Here is an 18,165-nt window from a genome sequence, read left to right on the forward strand (position 1 = left end):
TTAAAAGTAATTTTTAGTGTCCCGTTCTTTCTGGAGATTGTGTACATAAATCACATTCACGGAGTTTGGCTCATAGTGGGCATTTCAAAACATGCTAACTATTAAGAAATTACTATTTGTAATAATCAGAGAACAGTAAATTCTTTACTGTTGATCTGCCGAGATTCTCCACTCCAAGAGCCCTTTATCCTTCCTCCACTCTGTCTCATCCTGTGCTGATGCTAACTTCTCCCACTCCTTGAATGACTTACCTTTCTCCAGTAACTAGCACAGCATCAAGGGTACTTAACAAATGTTCATTAAAGTAATGCCAACATTACATTTTTTCTCTGTTCATTAAATTTCATATTGACCATCTGATTTTGCTAATGAAATCACAGTTGAAATTGAATCTGCTCAGGGAAGCTGGGGGAATTGTCAGCAGTGGAAGGAATCAGTAGTATCAGTGCTGGGGGGGCGGTACCACATGGGTTTCCTATCTATCATCTCTCTCTCTCTCAGATTGACTATCTTCTCTTATGTCAGCCAATCATTTATCTACTTATCAATCTACCATTCGCTTTTTTTTTTTTTTTAATTCTCAAGACCTTTACTGAACAGTTCCTTCTGGCATAGGAGGCACATGGCTGCAGCCAGGCCTTGTTCCCAACCACATAATGCCTCAGCTCTGTGTGACACTGTTCATGACCTTGGTGTGACACCATCTATGGTCAGCAGAACAGGAAGGCAGCTCCAGTAGCTATTTCTCCAGCGGCACATAGTTGAGCAGCTTCTCAGTCAGGTCCATCTGTGCCAGCAGCATATGGTGACAGCAGTAGAGCTTCAGGCTCAGAGCATCCAGGGCGTCCCCCTTAGTGTACTGGGTCTGCAGCGTCCCCAGGGTGGCCTCACACTCGTTGTCCACCATCTTGTCGTAGGTGAAGCAGCATCGCACCGGGATGACCTTGGTGGCAGCTGGTGAGTGACTAGGTCACATTTATCATATTTCAATCATGTCTACCAATGAATCATCTCTATTTTTTTCACAACCACTTAACCCCTGCAGAAGTTTCGTTCCCAGTACCACCACTGTTCACAATGATGGTTTTCCAACATGTGATTTTTGAACAGAATATTTTAACAAGTTCAAAGTACAAGTGTACAGGACAGTTTTCTCTTTGTCTTTGAAGATTTGAGAAAATACCAGTGATTTCAATTTTTAAGTCATAGAAAAAACACTGAATCTGTTTAGAATCTTCCTAATTTTTTTTTTTAATCAGAAAACTAGGAATCTTTCAGGACTTCTGCTCCTTGTCTACCCACTGCCCCTTAATCCATTCAATAATTAAACTTCATAAATCCTTCCTTCTTAATAACTGTGTTACCCTCCCTGCTCCCGACCCCCAAACATTTTTCCTAGGCCCACAGGCAATGCCTTAGTAGCTGCAACATTATTCCCTTCTTGGATGACCATTGCCGCCTTTGGACTAGTCTCCATACCTTAACACAGTCTGATTCCCCTTCAGTCTATATTTCAGATTGAAGTCAGGGCCCATTCTTGAGCACAAGTCTGATCATAACTGCCCTTCTTTAACAACTCAGTGGGTTCCCTGTAGCTTGTGGGGTAAAGTGGAAAATCCTATCAGTACACATGTCCCCTCAGACCTCAGTCCCCAGCAGGCCCCCTTCCCCTTCCTCTTGGGATGAGTTAAGCAATTTGTTGACTCTTGCCTAGACATTTTATGTAGTCCTCAATAGAGGTCTCACCCCTGTCCTCACCTCTTCTCCCCCCCGCCCCCCCCCGCCCCCAGATTTGGTTCATTTTTTCAAGGCTCAATTAAAATCTGATCTCCTTTAAAAATTTTCCCTGGGTCTGTCTGGGTGACAGAGATGATATTTCTTCACAGTTAGTGCATTCTCAAGGCTTGAACATAATAGACACTCAATACCTTGTTGGTGGCCACAGGATATAGAAAAGAGAGGCGTTAAATGCCTTTTAAAAACAATTCTAGCACTTCGATTTAATTAAGCATTCCCACATCGACGCAGACTCCCAAGTAAGTACAAGACAAGCTGGGCATAAAGTGTAAGTACCAGGGGCATGAGCACTGGTCTCTGTGGGAGTGGTCTATTGACCTCGTGATAGGATTGTGTTTATTACAACAGGCAGTGGATAGCATTCACTGGTGAAAGCAGATTTAAAACCTGATTTTTATTCATTCTAGTTTAGAAGCAAGGTGAATATGAAAACAAAGAGAATGCTGTATCTTCTTTGAAGGCCCCCACATATATAATTTTCTATTTTAAATTGATTTCATTGAATGTGAGTTATAAAAAATGATTCAGCAAATCTCTTGTACTCCTCCCATTAAGCTTCACTAAACGAATACTGCCATCCTCTGAAATCCCATGCATCTCACCCTAAGTCTCCCCTCTAACCTGCTCTCAGAGGAATCATTACATTGAATTTTCATCGTTCTCCTATAGTCCTTTGTAGTTCACCATCCAGTGATTTTTCATGTTTTTGCATTTTTTGTAGAAGAAATAAAATGAATTTTTTCTACATTTAGATTTTTTTTACTCAACATAGTATTCCTGTGATATAATAATGTTTCATGTGGCTTGAATTCAATAATTTTACCTCGATAGCATAGCATAGTATACCAAAGTTAAAAAAAATTCATACTATGGTTGATATGCCTCTATTTTTTTTGTTCTGAGTTTTTGTATTTTAAATGATTCTGTGAACATTCTAATAAATACATTTCTGGTATAGGAGTAGAGATCTTTATTTTCCATATGTCTGATACAAATATCTGATGCAAATTTATAGAAAATAACATCATTCTGGAATAAGCAATTATGTCCCACAACATCATAGTTATATGATAATAACCCATAGTTGTGTATAACTTTGTGGTCAGAATTGAATCAACCATCATAAAGTGGAATAGTTTTCACCCATTTCTACCTGCCATTATAGGTACTGCACACGTTGCAAAAACTCATGTGTTTAAAGCAACTATTATGTTCAACCATATATTATAATTCATTCATGTCTCTGTCTCCCCAACTAGACTGGAATTTGAGGAATAAGTTTAGTAACTTACTTTCTTTGACATCCTTTGGGTTCTAGTGGCCAGTTCATAGAGGTATTTAATAAATATATTTGAATGAGCAATTAGTAGGTACTCCATAAAGATTGAATGGTATTGGCATAAACATTTGATTATGTTAATTTATTCTTTTTACAAATGTTATACACACATGCAACACACACACACAAACACTTGTTCTTTTAGAAAATGAACTAATGAAGAAAGAGTAGTATCTCCATTTACAGCATTGAAAATAGCGTGTACTTAGCAATATACATATATATAAATGTGTGTGTGTGTATTTTTTGTTGTTGTTGTTGTTGTTGTTGTTGTTGTTGTTGTTGGGGGTACTGGGGATTGAACTTAGGGGCACTTGACCATTGAACAACATCCCCAGCCATATTTTATATTTTATTTTGAGACAGAGTCTTACTGAATTGCTTAGTGCCTCCCTGTTGCTGAGGCTGGCTTTGAACTCATGATCCTCCTGCCTCAGCCTTCCAAGCTCTGGGATTACAAGTATGCGCCACCATGCCTGGCCCTTAGTAATTTTTTTCCTGACAGAAAACTTGAGAATACAAATACAATGTAACTTTACTTAATGATAACTCCAGAGACTGGAAATTATACAAATATTCAGATATCTTACCTATATCATTCTTCCACACTAAGGTTTTCCACTTTTCTCTGGATTGATCCCTTCTCCCTTTTCATCCTAACCTTTCTTCCCTCTATCAAACACAATTTTAACGCACAAACATATTTTAAACACTTTTTTTGAAGTCTCTCAGGTCTTTGCCTTTCTCTCTTCTCCTCTTCCTCCTTCCCCTTCTTCTTCTTTTTTGAATTCCCTCCTTTAAGGAGCAGTATATAATTTATTCAGGAGAATGATAAATCTAAGATTCTATAGGTTTAATAATTAGATACTAAATTAATATTTTGCACCAACTTGCTAAGTGTGTGTGAGTGCAGAGGAGTCAAAGGATAGAATAGAGAGCCTTATTCTTAAATAGACTAGGAAGGAAAATAGGAAATCTAAGCTAGTCTTTGGAAGTATGAGAAATGATATAAATGGACAAGGAAATGATGTTAGGACATGAAAGGGTGAAAGTTATATATGAGGAAGAAGAAAGAGTAAGGAAGATTCTCAGATCTTTCTTCATCTTAACAGATGAAGCCAAGTCCTGAAAAGCCTTCACACTGGATTATTTTGACAAACTCCAGAGCTGCTCAAGGCCAATCAAGGCAACACATCTTATTATGGGTGCTCAGATCATTTGCATCTGAATTATCTGTGGTGTTCCTTTAAACCTGAATTCCTGGGGCAAGGATCCAAATATCTGTGATTTCAACAAGCACTTCTGGTAATTCTTGTAGGCTTTTAATTCTGAGGACTCATTTTCTTACAAGAGTAATAAATCCAGTGGGTGGCAGAGGGGAACACATTCTGGCTGAATGTGAGACTAAACACATTCTGGAGAGATTTTGTATATTTTAAAAACATGTATTTTGCATAATGTAAGCATGCAAATTTGGAACAAATGTATGATAATCTGTATGAATGTATCACAGTTTAACAGATCCACCCTGATCTCTCATCATCTCTCTCTCTCTTACTACTATGTAATTTCCCAGCTTCATCATGCTTTCCAATCTTCCATCTATCCGCCCGCCCGCCCTTGGAATCTGATGCTACCTTTAACAGGGAGAATTGAGGATCCCAGGGACATACAACCTCGACTTCCTTTCTCTGTGCTGTGATAATCAATGGTATCTAAATTCCTTTCTTCCAGTCCTCAGAAGAGCTGCTATCCTGTCCCCACCTGAGGCCCGTCTGCTCCTCTGTGCTCTGAGCTTGTCATTTCTACCACTTCTGTGGCGAGGCTCCATAAGCCCCTCTCTTGGCTTTTCTCCTGACCCTATAGGCATTCTCATGTTTTTCTCATATACCCTATCTTAGAAAAAGAAAAGGGGAAAAAAATCTTACCTCTGTCTGTCATTCCCATCCCCATCTAGTTATCATACCACATTTTATTTTTCACTATCAAATTTCTCAGAAAAAGGGCTTTAGTGGCTCTGGCCACTTCCACACCTACTATTCACCCTGCTATGACTTGACTCATCTTCTGCCCTCATTAGTCGTCCCACCCCAAGCCTTGCTCCAAGCCCAATCTGTTCTTGCTAAGAGCACCAACCACCTTCTGAGTACAAAATCTAGTGGGTTCTTTCAGTTGGGGCTTTGCTCAACCTCTTTGTAGCAGACACTGTTGGCTGTCCCTCACTCGGACCTTTTCCCCCTCTTTGGTTTCGAGGGCTCTCCTCTTGCTTCCTTGGCCCTTCTTTTATGACCCCTGTTCTTTCTTATTAATTTTCTCTTCAACATCGGTGCTCTCCAGGGTTCAACCTTTGGCTTCTTCCTATATTCACTATTTTGTTTAATACTCATTATGTGTCCATTGTAAAGATTTTGAATCATGAGCAGTATGGGGATCTGTTGGAGGTTGCTGAGAGGAATGAAATGGACTGACTTCATTTTAAAAGACTTGCTCAGGTGCTGCATGGAAAATAAGTTATAGGAGACCAAAAAATGCAACAGGGACACTCAGTTGGAGGCTACTAGGAAAGTCCAGATGACAGGCAATAGTGGCTTGGATCAGAGTGGTTGCCCTGAAGTTGTTAAGAAATGCTCAGATTTTGGATACATTTTGCATATCTGCTTTCCCTCAAGACTACAGGTTCTTTGAGAGTAGGGCACTGCTCAGAATGCAATAGTAATTTCAGGCCTTATTTGTTGAATAAATGAATGCATGAATGGGTAAATGAATTTGATAGGTAAGACTATAAAATTGGCTTCATAAAATCATAAATTTGTAAAATATCCTATGATCTGGAGATTTGTGGAAATGACTAATGCTCCGTGTCGTGGTGGTAAATACAGAAATGAAAGGAACATAAAGTATCAAGTATTCAATCTTGTTTTCCACAGGCACATATACCAGATGTCCTAGTACCTCCACCACCCTCCTCTTTCTGCTTTAAGAAGGGAGGGGACAGGACAATCCAATACACAGGAAATTTTCCATGACATTACAGTGTATCATGAGAGCTGCTATACAGCTGGTGAGATGAATGAAAAATAACCTTTGTGATTTAATAGAAACTGTTACTTGCTTCTACAGAGAAGAAACTCTGTACAGGTGTTCACTGAAAATCGTGCAGCTTGGTGGGATCCCCTTGGGCTTCTGAAAACAGGATGGCTCATTTCATCTTGGCTTTCCTGACACTGCCTAACACAGGCTGCATATATAGTAGATGCTTGCTAAACGAATGAGGAAAGAAATAATCTGACCAATTTTCTTAGAGGCATCAGACAAGTAATTTGAAGAGTATTGCTGATTGTCCTCATCCCTGGGTCTTCGTACCTGGCAATAGAAATGCTGCCAGAAGTGCTTTCACTGCAGATACACTAAGCAACCAATAAGAACGAGAAGATGATGTCTGCATATGCCATTAGGCATTAGAAAGAAAGTGAATCAAAAACAGCCCTTGGCTCCTCTCTGGCCTCTGAGGGTATTTGAGAAATGAGGCTTCTTGTGAGGGCAGAAACAGCATATTTCTGAATCATGTTTCTGCTGCTTTGCTAAGTCATGTTAATTGTGGCTGCAAAAATGTAGCCTGGGACAGAGGGGTGGAAGTAATTGAAGCTTTCATCTGTGTTCCCCCAAGAGCCTGTGAGTTTTCCGTCCATAACTCAGCTGTTTTTCTCTCTTTTCACCAAAGTCTTTCTCTCACCCAATTACTCTTTTTTGTTTCTTCTTAAAGTCTGTTCTTATTCATTTATTTGACAGATATTCATTGAATACCTACTCTGTGCCAGGCCCTGTTCCAGACTCAGAGACACAAGTTTCCTGCCATTCCTGATCTTATAGAATTCTAATCTAGTTCTGCAAGACAGATGATTAAAAAAAAAAAAAGTAATACAGAGTGTGCCAGCCAAGGATAAGAACTGTGAGGTGCAGCAGGTAAGGGCCAAGGGCTTGGTAGAGTCAGGGCAATTTCAGACCTGGTGGTCAGAAAAGGCCTCTTGGTGGAGGTAACATTTCCTTCATTTTATCCCATTTTTCACTTTCGTTCACATGATTGCCATGCTGTCTAGACAGGATGAGTGTAATGTGGACAGCTGTTGTGGTGGAGCTTGGTCTTGCTGTATCATTTTCTATCTTCCTTATCCTTCTACGGCTGCTAAGTATTCTGTGTGATTCTACTGAAAAGCCATTCTCTTCTCAAGCCTATACTATTTTGTGAAGGTGGAGAGAGATAAAGAGCAATAACAAGGGTTTCAGCCACTGTGTTTACATACACACTCCAGTTTACTATGAAGTTTAAATGAGTTAATGCTTTAAAATATTTTATGCCATACATGAGACATAGTAAATTCTGAATACAAATCTTAGCTATTCTATTATTATGATTAATAATAGTTATCATAGAAACTTGTAAAGATATTGCTGGATAGTTCACACTTTGAAATCCTCCCATTGGTCATCATATTCTCCATGGTTTGCTGGATGCAGAGCCATGGCAGTTCCTGTGGTGATCCACAGAGGCACTTGGGAAGGCAGAGTTCCCCTTCTTATTTTGCTTACAAGACAGAGCTCACTCACCGCCCATACAGGACAACTGCTGAGGAACAGTTCTGTTTACAAAGTGGACTAACAGGAAGCATGAGATCATGCATCCAAATTGAAACACCAACTCCTTGGGGAAGAATGATTCAAATGTCAATCCTAACCCATTTCATTTTTAAAATCATAGTTCTACTTAGAGAAGGGCACAAAATCCTGGAAGCACAGAAGGGAATCTGTTCTTTACCACTTAGAAAATGGGGAGAAAGCTTATCTGATGGAGATGGCAGAGTGCTAAGGGAAATTTTTATTTGATTAAAAGAGGCTCTTGCCCACTGTGTAGCTCATTTCTTTTTGGTTTGACTTCTGTGATTTCACTTGTGATCATTTGTTATAGTCAGAAGAGAATAAGGTACACATTTAAAATCTCTCAATCTTAAATGGTGATGGTGATCTAGAGTTTTCACCTTATGTATAAGAAATGGTACATGGCAAACTCACCATGCTGAGTGACTGTTCAAGTCTATCTTCAAATAGACCCACTCCAGAAATTCTTCGGCCAATTATTTTCTGAAGCTAGGGTCATGATTTCCAACTTTCTGGTGGATTGGAAATGTGGTTTTTAGCATTTGTGGTAATAACAAATGGGAATGGGAGGAGGGTCTAGATAGCAGGTCAACTAAACACTAAAGCAAACATTCTACTGCCTTTCGACAAATTTATTGGAATAAAAACTCTACAGTATTTTTTTTTTTTTACAAAATAAGAATGTGAATTTTTCCTTTAGTACTGACATGTAATGTCTATATTGAAAAAGAATCATCTCAGATCTCTATGGTAATATCACCTTTGCAAACATAGACAATAGGCCTAAATATAAACTTGATTCTGACAAGTTTTATCCAATTGAAAGAACAAGCAAAATACTTAGGCATCTTGTCTCACAGTCACGGGGGAAAATGTGAGAAAAGCTGTGTGATACCACTCCATGCTGAAACTAGGGCTCAAGTCCCTGCTTTATACTTCCCTCCTTGCTATTTTTGAAATGGTTTGGTTCTGGTTGAACTTATTAGGATTGTAATGACATCTCTCATTCCTGAATTATAGATTAATATGAATGAACTTTCAGATGTGGGACTCTGTCCGCTGAGTGTTTTGGTTAGATTTTCACTGCTGAGACCAAAAGACCTGACAAGAAGAATTTTAGATTTTTTTTTTTTTTTTTGGTGGTGCTGGGGATTGAACCCAGGGCCTTATGTATACAAGGCAAGCATTCTACCAACTGAGCCATATATATATATACACACACACACAATGGAATAATCCTCAGTAATAAAAGAGAACAAAATCATGGCATTTGCAGGTAAATGGATGGAGTTAGAGAAGATAATGTAATCCCAAAAAACCAAATGCCGAATGTTTTCTCTGATATAAGGAGGCTGATTCATAGTGGGGTGGGGAGGGGTAGGGAGGGGGAGCATGGGAGGAATAGACAAAGTCTAGATAGGACAGAGGGGTGGGAAGAGAAGGGAGGGGGCATGATGGTGGAATGTGATGGATATTATTATCTAAAGTACAGGTATGAAGACACCAATTGGTGTGACAAAATTGTATACAATTTTGTATACAACCAGAGATGTGAAAAATTGTGCTCTATATGTGTTATAAGAATTGTAATGTATTTGACTGTCATATATAAATAAAAAATTAATTAAAAATGAACAATTCTAGAAGAGGAAAAGTTTGTTTGGGGCTCACAGTTTCAGAGGTCTCGGTTCCTAGATGTGACTCTATTCCTCAGAGTCTGGGATGAGGCAAAATACCTGGCACCCAAAGATAGCTCCACTCTTCAGGGACAAAATATATACTCCCAAGGCACACCCCCAATGCTCCACCTCCTCCAGCCACCCTCTACCTGCCTTCAGTTACCACTTAGTTAATCCCTATCAGAGGATTAATTCACTGATTGGGTTAAGGATCTCATAACCAATCATTTCACCTCTAAATTTCTTGCATTGTTTCTCATGAATTTTAGGGGGATATCTAAACTATAACACAAAAGAATTATAATTCAGACTTATTCATTTCTTCTTCATCCTATATAAACATTTTAGCTCTTCTAGTAATTTTATTCAAGATGATCAAGAAAACATGTCACTGTAATACATCTTTATTAAAGGATAAACATTCATATGCTCTTAATTTTTTTATTTTTAGATTTGTTTTAGTGTGTGTGATACTGAGGATCAAAACCAGGACCCCATGTGTGACTGATAAATGCTTTACCACTAAACTATATTCACACCCTCCATTAACATACATTTGATCTTGACTTGTGAGGAATTGGTATTTGTCATTTTCTTCAAAATCCATTATGATTGTGAACATAAGCTATTCTTCATATGTGTTCAGGAGAGGGAAAATTCTCCCAAACTGAGTGATTCCCCTTAGATTTGCATTCGGCTTCAACTATTTGCTTCCAATGTTTAGCATATAATGGAATTACATCGTTTGAAACCGCATTCCCAATGTAACTTTAACACCTGTGTGTGTGTGTGTGTGTGTGTGTGTGTGTGTGTGTGTGTGGTGTTGAATGAGGATTGGTATCTCAAATGTCTCAAGTGGGTGCAAAAATATGTAGAAAGTATTGCCTCTCATTTTCCATTCTACCTCTGAGTACCTAGCCTTTCCCTTTTGCATCTCAAGAAAGACCTTTTGGGCAGGACCTGAGAATGGGTACAGATGAATGAAATAAGCTGGTTCTTACTGTGGGATTAATGCCTTGGCCTGTGTGGCTGCCTTTAGTCCCTGTACTCCTGTAGCTAATAACCCCACTGGGAAAGGCATGTATCCAAGCCCATCAAACGAATTCTACACATCCAATTAGCAGAGCGTTTCTCAACTTTCTCATACTCATTTAAACAAAAAACCTGGAAGTTTCTCTGTAGTGGCCCCCACTTACAGCATCTGTGTGGACTTCCACGGGGTATTCACACTCACACAGCCCTTTGCACAGATGGTCTGTAGGATCATTTTTCTTGAAGCCAATGTTGTCAGACATTTTCTCAAAAAGAAAGTGAGAATATCAACAGAAGTAATTTTTTTCATTTTACTTTATTTAAGCTAAATCAGATATAGATCCAGAATATTTTTTTTCCAGGTCTGCCTACAGTTACAGTTAGAACTTCAAGGCCAACGGGAAGCAGTCTGTTCTTTTGTCACAAGGCAACTGGACCCCTTCAACAGCAGCTCTCCAGTGACCACTGAGTAAAGCAAGCATCGGTGGCATTCCTGCAGTAGACCTTTCTGAGTTGGACTGAGGTGTTGCAACTGTCTTTAACTTGAACTTAAGGATAATGCTTCCTCAAATACCACAACGATTTCAAAACCAGAAGTTTCTTTCAGGGCTTCACTTCCTCCAAATACCTCTATCTTCATTTGATCCAGGAAAGAAATTGGCTTCTAGTAACTGTTACTCAAACCTCAAATGCACAAAACGTAAGCTGGATTCACAACAGCAGAGAATGACGAATGTTATCTTTGGCCACCAGATGTTAGATACCAACGCGGGACAGCAGTGAATTGAGTTTGCAGGGGGGTTAAGGGCGGAATAATGGGAAGTGCTGTAAGGGATGTTTCTGTCTGGCTTCAGAAGCTTCAGTCACACAAACATCCAGGATGTTTGTACATTTGCAGGGAGAACAAGAGAAATTAGAACACTCAAGTCAAAAAAACACCTACAGTAAGATGACTCACTCTCTCTCCTTAGCTTAAATAAAAGTTCTGAACACAAATGTTCGAATAGCCATTAAACCCCCAAGTTCCTAGTGAACTGGCTAGGTTGAACACAGAGTCTGAGTCATGTGGTAGCAGCGTGCTTTTGGGCAGTTTATTTAATTTTTGTTCACCTCCATTTTTTCATCTTTAAAATAGGAGTACTCCTTGTACCTACTTCCTGGGAAGATATTCCTGGGTGATTGTCATGACACACAACTAAACCGGTCAGGGTCACTCCAAGTGAATCTGGGCTGACTAAATAAAGACACAGACACAGAAATTACCTTTTCTTGGGGTTCAGTGACCACTCCTCAGCCACAGCTCCCACAAGTGGGGCAAGGCAGGCAAGAAAGAGGAGGAGCACACCTCAAACCGGGTTGTTTAGGGAGAAGCATTCAAATGAGGCAAAGGGTTGGGTTACAACAAACAAGTAGGTGTAATCCAACCCCATTGGGTGACCCCCACTACTGGAGCTGCACCGTTTTTATCTGAGTGGAAGTCAGGTCCAATTGTATTGCTATGGGTAAAATACCTGATCAGTACCTCTTTACTCAGGACTTAAAGGTGTGTACATAACTTCTGTTCAGAGCGGCTCCTGACAGGTGTTGGAATTAATTATGATAATATGTACAAAGCCCTCAACAAAATGCCTGGAAACTGGTGACTGTTCAATCAGTGCTAAGAGTTATAATAATGATGATGGTGATGAATGTCACTTAGAAAACTAACTTCCAGGATGATTCTTAGGAGGTGAAAGATTTGTGCATTGAAAACTATAAATTATTGATAAAAGACATTGAATAATACACAAGTAGAAATATTTATAAATAAATAGATATCCTGTGTTCAGGGATTGGAAGAATTAATATTATTGAAATGTCCATCTTACCCCAAGTGATATACAGCTTCCACATAAACTCTATCAAATCTCCAATATCATTTTTCCCCATATTTTTATTGGTGCAATAAAATTATACATAACAATAGGATCTATTATTATGTGTTCATGTGTGCACATGTATAATGATATAATTTGGTAAATATCATATTTTCTAATATTTCACCTTCTAATATTATTCTTTACAGAAGTAGCAAAAAAAAAATCTTAAAATTTGTATGAAACTATAAAAAACCTTGAATTGCCAAAGCAATGCTGAGAAACAAAAGTTAACCTGGGGGCAGCACACCTCCTGAATTAAAATTGTATCACTGAGCTATAGTAATTAAAACAGTATGGTACTGGAACAAAAAAAGAACATATCAGAGAGACCAGAAATAAATTTGAACATATATAGTCAACTAATATCTGACGAGGGCATCAAGAAGGCACAATGAGTTAAGGATAGTCTCTTCAATATATTGTGCTGGGAAAATTAGATTTTCACACACAAAAGAATGACACTGAACCTTGATATCAAACCATATCTAAAAATCAACTCAAAATAGATAAAAGACCTAAATGTAAGACCTAAAACTATAAAATTGCTGGAAGAGAAAAATAGGAGAAAAACTTCTTGACATTGGCCGTGACAATGATTTCTTGCATGTCACACCAAAAGAACAGGTTATAAAAGCAAAAAATGAATATATGAGTTTACATCAGACTTAAAGTCCTGAAGAAGCAGGACTTTAAGGAAGTCTAAAGGACTAAGGGAAGCAATCGACAAAATGAAAGGCTATCTAAGATCTGGGAAAAATATCCAAGTTACATATTTGATAAAAATTAATGTCCAAAATGTATAAAAAGTTCTGCAAATCAATCCCAGGGAAAACATAATCTCTTTAAAAAACAGGCAAAGGATCAGACCAAATATTTCTCCAAATAGGACACAAAAATGGCCAACAGATACATAAAAAGGTGCACAACATAACGTATTATCAAGGAAATGAAAATTAAAACCACTATGAAATATCAGCTTGCAATTGTTAGAATGGCTATTGTCAAAGAGACAGGTGGAATCAAATGTTGATAAGGATGTGGAGAAAGGGGGACTCCGGTATAGTGTTGGTGGGATTGTTTAATGGTGCAGCCATATGGAAAACACTATGGAGGTTTCTAAGGAAATTAAACATAGAACTATCATTTGACCTAGCAATCCCACTTTTGTGTATATGCCTAAACAATACGAAATTATCACCTCATTACAGCATTATTCACAATAACCAAAGTTTAGAAACAACTTAAGCATCCTTCAGTGGATGAAAGTTAAATGGATAAAGAAAATGCAATCTAGATGCAACTAAACATCACTCAGGAGATCCTGTCATTTTACATAACAGGGATGCAACCTGAAAAACATTATCCTGAGTAGAACAAGACAAACACAGAAAGAGATTATTGCATGACCTCACTTATATATGAAAGCTTATAAAAAGAAAGATCAAATATACTGAGAATAAAATTGTGGTTACCAGGAACAGCCATAGGAGAAGGGAGGAACTGGGGAAGTGCAAGTCAGAGGATATAAGGTAGCAGATGTGTAGTATGGACAAGTGTAGAGATATAATGTATATCATGAGAACTACAGTTGGTAGAATTGTATTCTATTAGGGATTTTAGTTAAATAAGTAGATTTTAACTACTCTTGAAACAAAAAAGAAACTAAGGGACATGATAGATATGCTAATTGGCTTTATGATAGTCACCATTTTACTATCTCTCTCTATATATATCCCATAACATCAAGTTTTAAACTTTCAATATACACAATAAAGTTTATTTATTTAAATAAATTCAGTTTTGATTTTGATATTCTTATGACTTTAAAACAATGACGGGAGTTATTCGAGTCAGTTTTGTTTTTCAAATAAATCAGACTCTTATCTAAATACATTAAAGTCAATTGTAAAAACTGACCATTTGTGAAAGTCCCAGGCAAAAACTCAAGGCCAAAGACAACAAATATTGTTCTATAATCCTGCAGTGTTTCCCAACACACAGCAAAGACATACGAATGGAGTTAAAAACAAAAAATAATCATTTCTGGTCTTGAGGGATTCTGTTCTAAGTGTGGACCCAAGGACAGAGAAGCCAAGTTACTTTACTGAAGTGCCTCAGAACTTTAATTATCAAATAAAGCCCATTTCTTTTCTGGAAGTACTTCACATCTGCTCCATCACCTCCATGGCAACATCCTAGCCAGGTTATTACTTAGGCCACATTACTGCTGCAATCTAACTGCTTACCCTTCTGTGAGATTATTCCCCCACAACCTTAACCCTGACCTAACTCTTGCTACTAGGAAGCTTCTGAAGCATTAGCAAAAACTTTATAAAACTAAGCCACTCATTTCTTCTTTCCATTTATTACGATTTCCCAAAACTTCATGTATTGAATCTAAAATCCCCTTTCTGGTTTTCAAGGTTACAAGGAAACTTTTCTCTTTCTTGAGAAAGATTCAGTTTACATTGCTTTTCACACGTAATTAAGGATAAAACTTATATAAATTGTGATATATATACATTCAAAGAAGTTTAAGTACAAATTCCAGCACAAAATATTATGGAATTGACAGGCTAATTGTAAACCTTGCTTGGAAAATAAGGCACAAAAGAATAAGTGAAAAATTATTTTTAAAAAACAGGGGGGAATTCAATGTTCAACATTTTAAAGGATACATTTAAATTATAGTAACTGAAAGAGCCTGACATTCTTGCAAAAATGGAATAATAAATAGATTGACTTAATAGAGAGCTCAGGAACAGAGAAGTAATGCACTGAAGTTCAGTAAATAATAAAGGCAGGATCTCACATCCATGAGGAAAGTATGAATCACTCAGAGTTAATAGATTATTAATTTGGGGGAAATGTAAATTATTTAAATTGCAATACAAATGAAAATAAACTCCAGCTAGACATGAAGTCCCAAGGTTTTAATGCTGTGACTATTTTAATGAAATTAACACAGGGAGGTTGGAAATCATAATCTAGAGTTTTATATCCCTCATATATATTTTCACACATATATGAAATATATATATGTATATATATATGCACATATATATACTTTAAACATTCTAATCATTCAAAAGAATAAGCTTCTAAAAGCATGATAATTCCTTCAAAGTTAATATATATTTATTGCTCAACTTAAGTTTTTATAGGTGTTCCACCTCTGGGTCAATGGGACAAGAGATATTAAAGAGTTAAATAAAATTGAAAAACTGTAAAAGAGTCAGTAGGTAATGTGTGAGAATGTGTTTTTCAATCTGAGATTAGGGAAGTCTTTTTTAAAAGGTGCAAAATGCAAATACCATAAGGAAAAATATTACCAATTAAACTCTGTACAAATTCCAAAGTTCCTGTGCTATAACAGTTAATGGTCAAGAAATAGAGAAGAAAATGTGTGTAACACATAAAACAGATGGAGGAGTCATATTTAGAATATACAGAGAATTCTTAAAAAGCAATAAGAAAAAAACTCTGAATAGTTCAATGGGCATTGGAAAGGAGAGGAAAAGGGAAACAGTAGTGAATGGGAAAAATTCATTTTTTAGCAATGAGGAAATGCAAATTAAGACAAATATGAGCTATTCTTTTATCCCTTACTAATAAGACAAAATAAATAAAAACAGAGATTAATTATTATATGAGGACACGGAGAAATGAAGCATGTGCAAATGTGAGTTGTTCAGAGAAATTTGGCAGTTTTTATTAAAATAATTACCCCGTACAAGAAAAACACTCCCACAGACATACAAAGTGGTATTTAGAAGAATATTCACTTCAGCACTATTGGGAAATGTGAAAATTGCAAAGTGAACTTATGATTAAATAATGGTATATTCATATGATGGAAAATATTTTCAAGACCTATTAACTTAAAAAGTTACTAAACTAAGTGAACAGTGTGATCCCATTTTTGTAAAAAAAAAAAAAAGCAATACAACAACAACAAAAAAACCTAAAAAAAACTCACAAAACAAAATTACATTTAACAGTGGGAATCTGTAAGTGTGAAAATGCATAGAAAATGTCCTGAAAAGATAAAATTACCAATGGCAGCTGTTAACAAAATGGGACTGGACTTGACGGAAGTAATAGGCCTGGCTTTACCTGTATTTTTACAATAAGGTTGTTTTCATGCACAGTTTGTGAATTAAACAAAGAACTTGATACATATTTTAGATAGGAAGAGCAAATTAGTAAGTTAGTTAAAGAGAACCCATGTCTTTGTGAACTAAATTGGAAGCATCACACTTGAAGACAGGGGAGGAGAAGAATAAAATCTGTGGAAAGTGCAAAAATGAAACGGCAAGCTAATTAAGATGGCGGCCTACTGGGTGGCAGCATGGTAGCTTGGATCTGTGTTTAGATTATAGTGCTTGGAGCCCTAGATGTGATAACAAACTTTAGCCCAGATGTTCTGTCAGTGAGAATATGCCTCTTCAATTTAGAATTAGTTTATGTAACTCCTGTACGTACCACTGTTAATGCTGATGAAACTATTATTGCTGTGGGTGACATAATTGAAACTTACTGTTTGCTTTAAAGCCAGATTTAGTTCATGATCATTGTTATTACTGTTGACAATTGCTGACCCCATCATTCCCGATTTTTGTGGTAATTAATGTTGTAGATGTCATAGTAGGAACTGAGTATTTATTTTAGTACTATGAATTGTTTGCATTGATTGTTGCTATTGTTTTTTTCTCTCTATTCTGTGAGGTGCTGGGAACCTACAGGGACACTACAAGTTTACAGGGTAGAGACTTTGCTGTTCAACTAAACTCAACCAAAAGACAGTGCACCTTGCTTCACACACTCAATATTTAGCTATATTTTAATACAAAGGCTAGAAGAGACAAAAACCTTAACTAATGACCAGGCTCCAAATAGAAACAGATATGTGTGGGCCCCCAGGTCCCACCTATAGACATTTACTGCTACAGAAAAAACAGAATTAACCAAAAGGCTGTGGATGCCACAGCTATGAGGGCGTCTCAATCTAGGTCACTCTAGGACACTTTGGCAAGTGAAGACTGTGGCCTGAAAAGGCCCACACATAAGAGTGGAAGAGAAATCCCTCCCAACACAGAAACATAAGAAATATCTAAAAACAAGGTAACATTTCTCCTAAAGTTCATAATTCACCAGCAACTGACCCCAAAGATATTATAAAGTGAATGAAATATCAGATAAAGAATTCAAAAGAATCATTATAAAAATTATCAATGAATTCCAAGTGAACACAGAAAAATAACGGAATGAATGAAGGAAGTGAGTACAGGATATGAAAAATGAGGAGACAGAAATATTGAAAAAGAACTAAATAGAAATCTTGGAAATGAAGGACACAATAAATCAAATACCATGTTCAGTTGAACATTTCTCTAGTAGAGTTGACCATTGTGAAGATAGAATTTCAGAGCTGGAAGACCAACTGGCCAGCCTTGAACATTCAGACAGCACTATACAGAAGAAAATACATAACCATGATCAGAATATGGAAGAACTCTGGGACAACATAGAGACACCAAATTTAAGAATTGTTGAAATTGAGGAGGGTTGTGAGATGCAGAGATAATAGACAAATTTTGCAAAGCAGCAGTTTACAAAATCAACATACAAAAATCAATAGCTTTCCTATATACCAACAACAAATCTGCTGAGAAAGAAATTAGGAAAATAATTCCATTTACAATGGTCACATACACAAAAAATACCTATGAATAGATCTAACCAA

General features: G+C 37.2%; 1 protein-coding gene across 1 annotated transcript; it reads right to left on the bottom strand.

Moving 5' to 3' along the window:
• Nucleotides 1-739: 739 nt before the first annotated feature.
• Nucleotides 740-1,453, bottom strand: LOC101966430 (RNA polymerase II, I and III subunit L). The gene is made up of 2 exons (XM_005328674.3): nt 1,365-1,453; nt 740-965 (listed from the first exon to the last, which is right to left on the bottom strand). The coding sequence occupies exons 1-2, from the start codon at nt 1,451-1,453 to the stop codon at nt 740-742; spliced, it is 315 nt and encodes a 104-aa protein (XP_005328731.2).
• Nucleotides 1,454-18,165: the final 16,712 nt, after the last annotated feature.

The sequence above is a fragment of the Ictidomys tridecemlineatus genome, chromosome 7 (assembly GCF_052094955.1).
Source record: "Ictidomys tridecemlineatus isolate mIctTri1 chromosome 7, mIctTri1.hap1, whole genome shotgun sequence".
NCBI classification, from domain to species: domain Eukaryota; kingdom Metazoa; phylum Chordata; class Mammalia; order Rodentia; family Sciuridae; genus Ictidomys; species Ictidomys tridecemlineatus.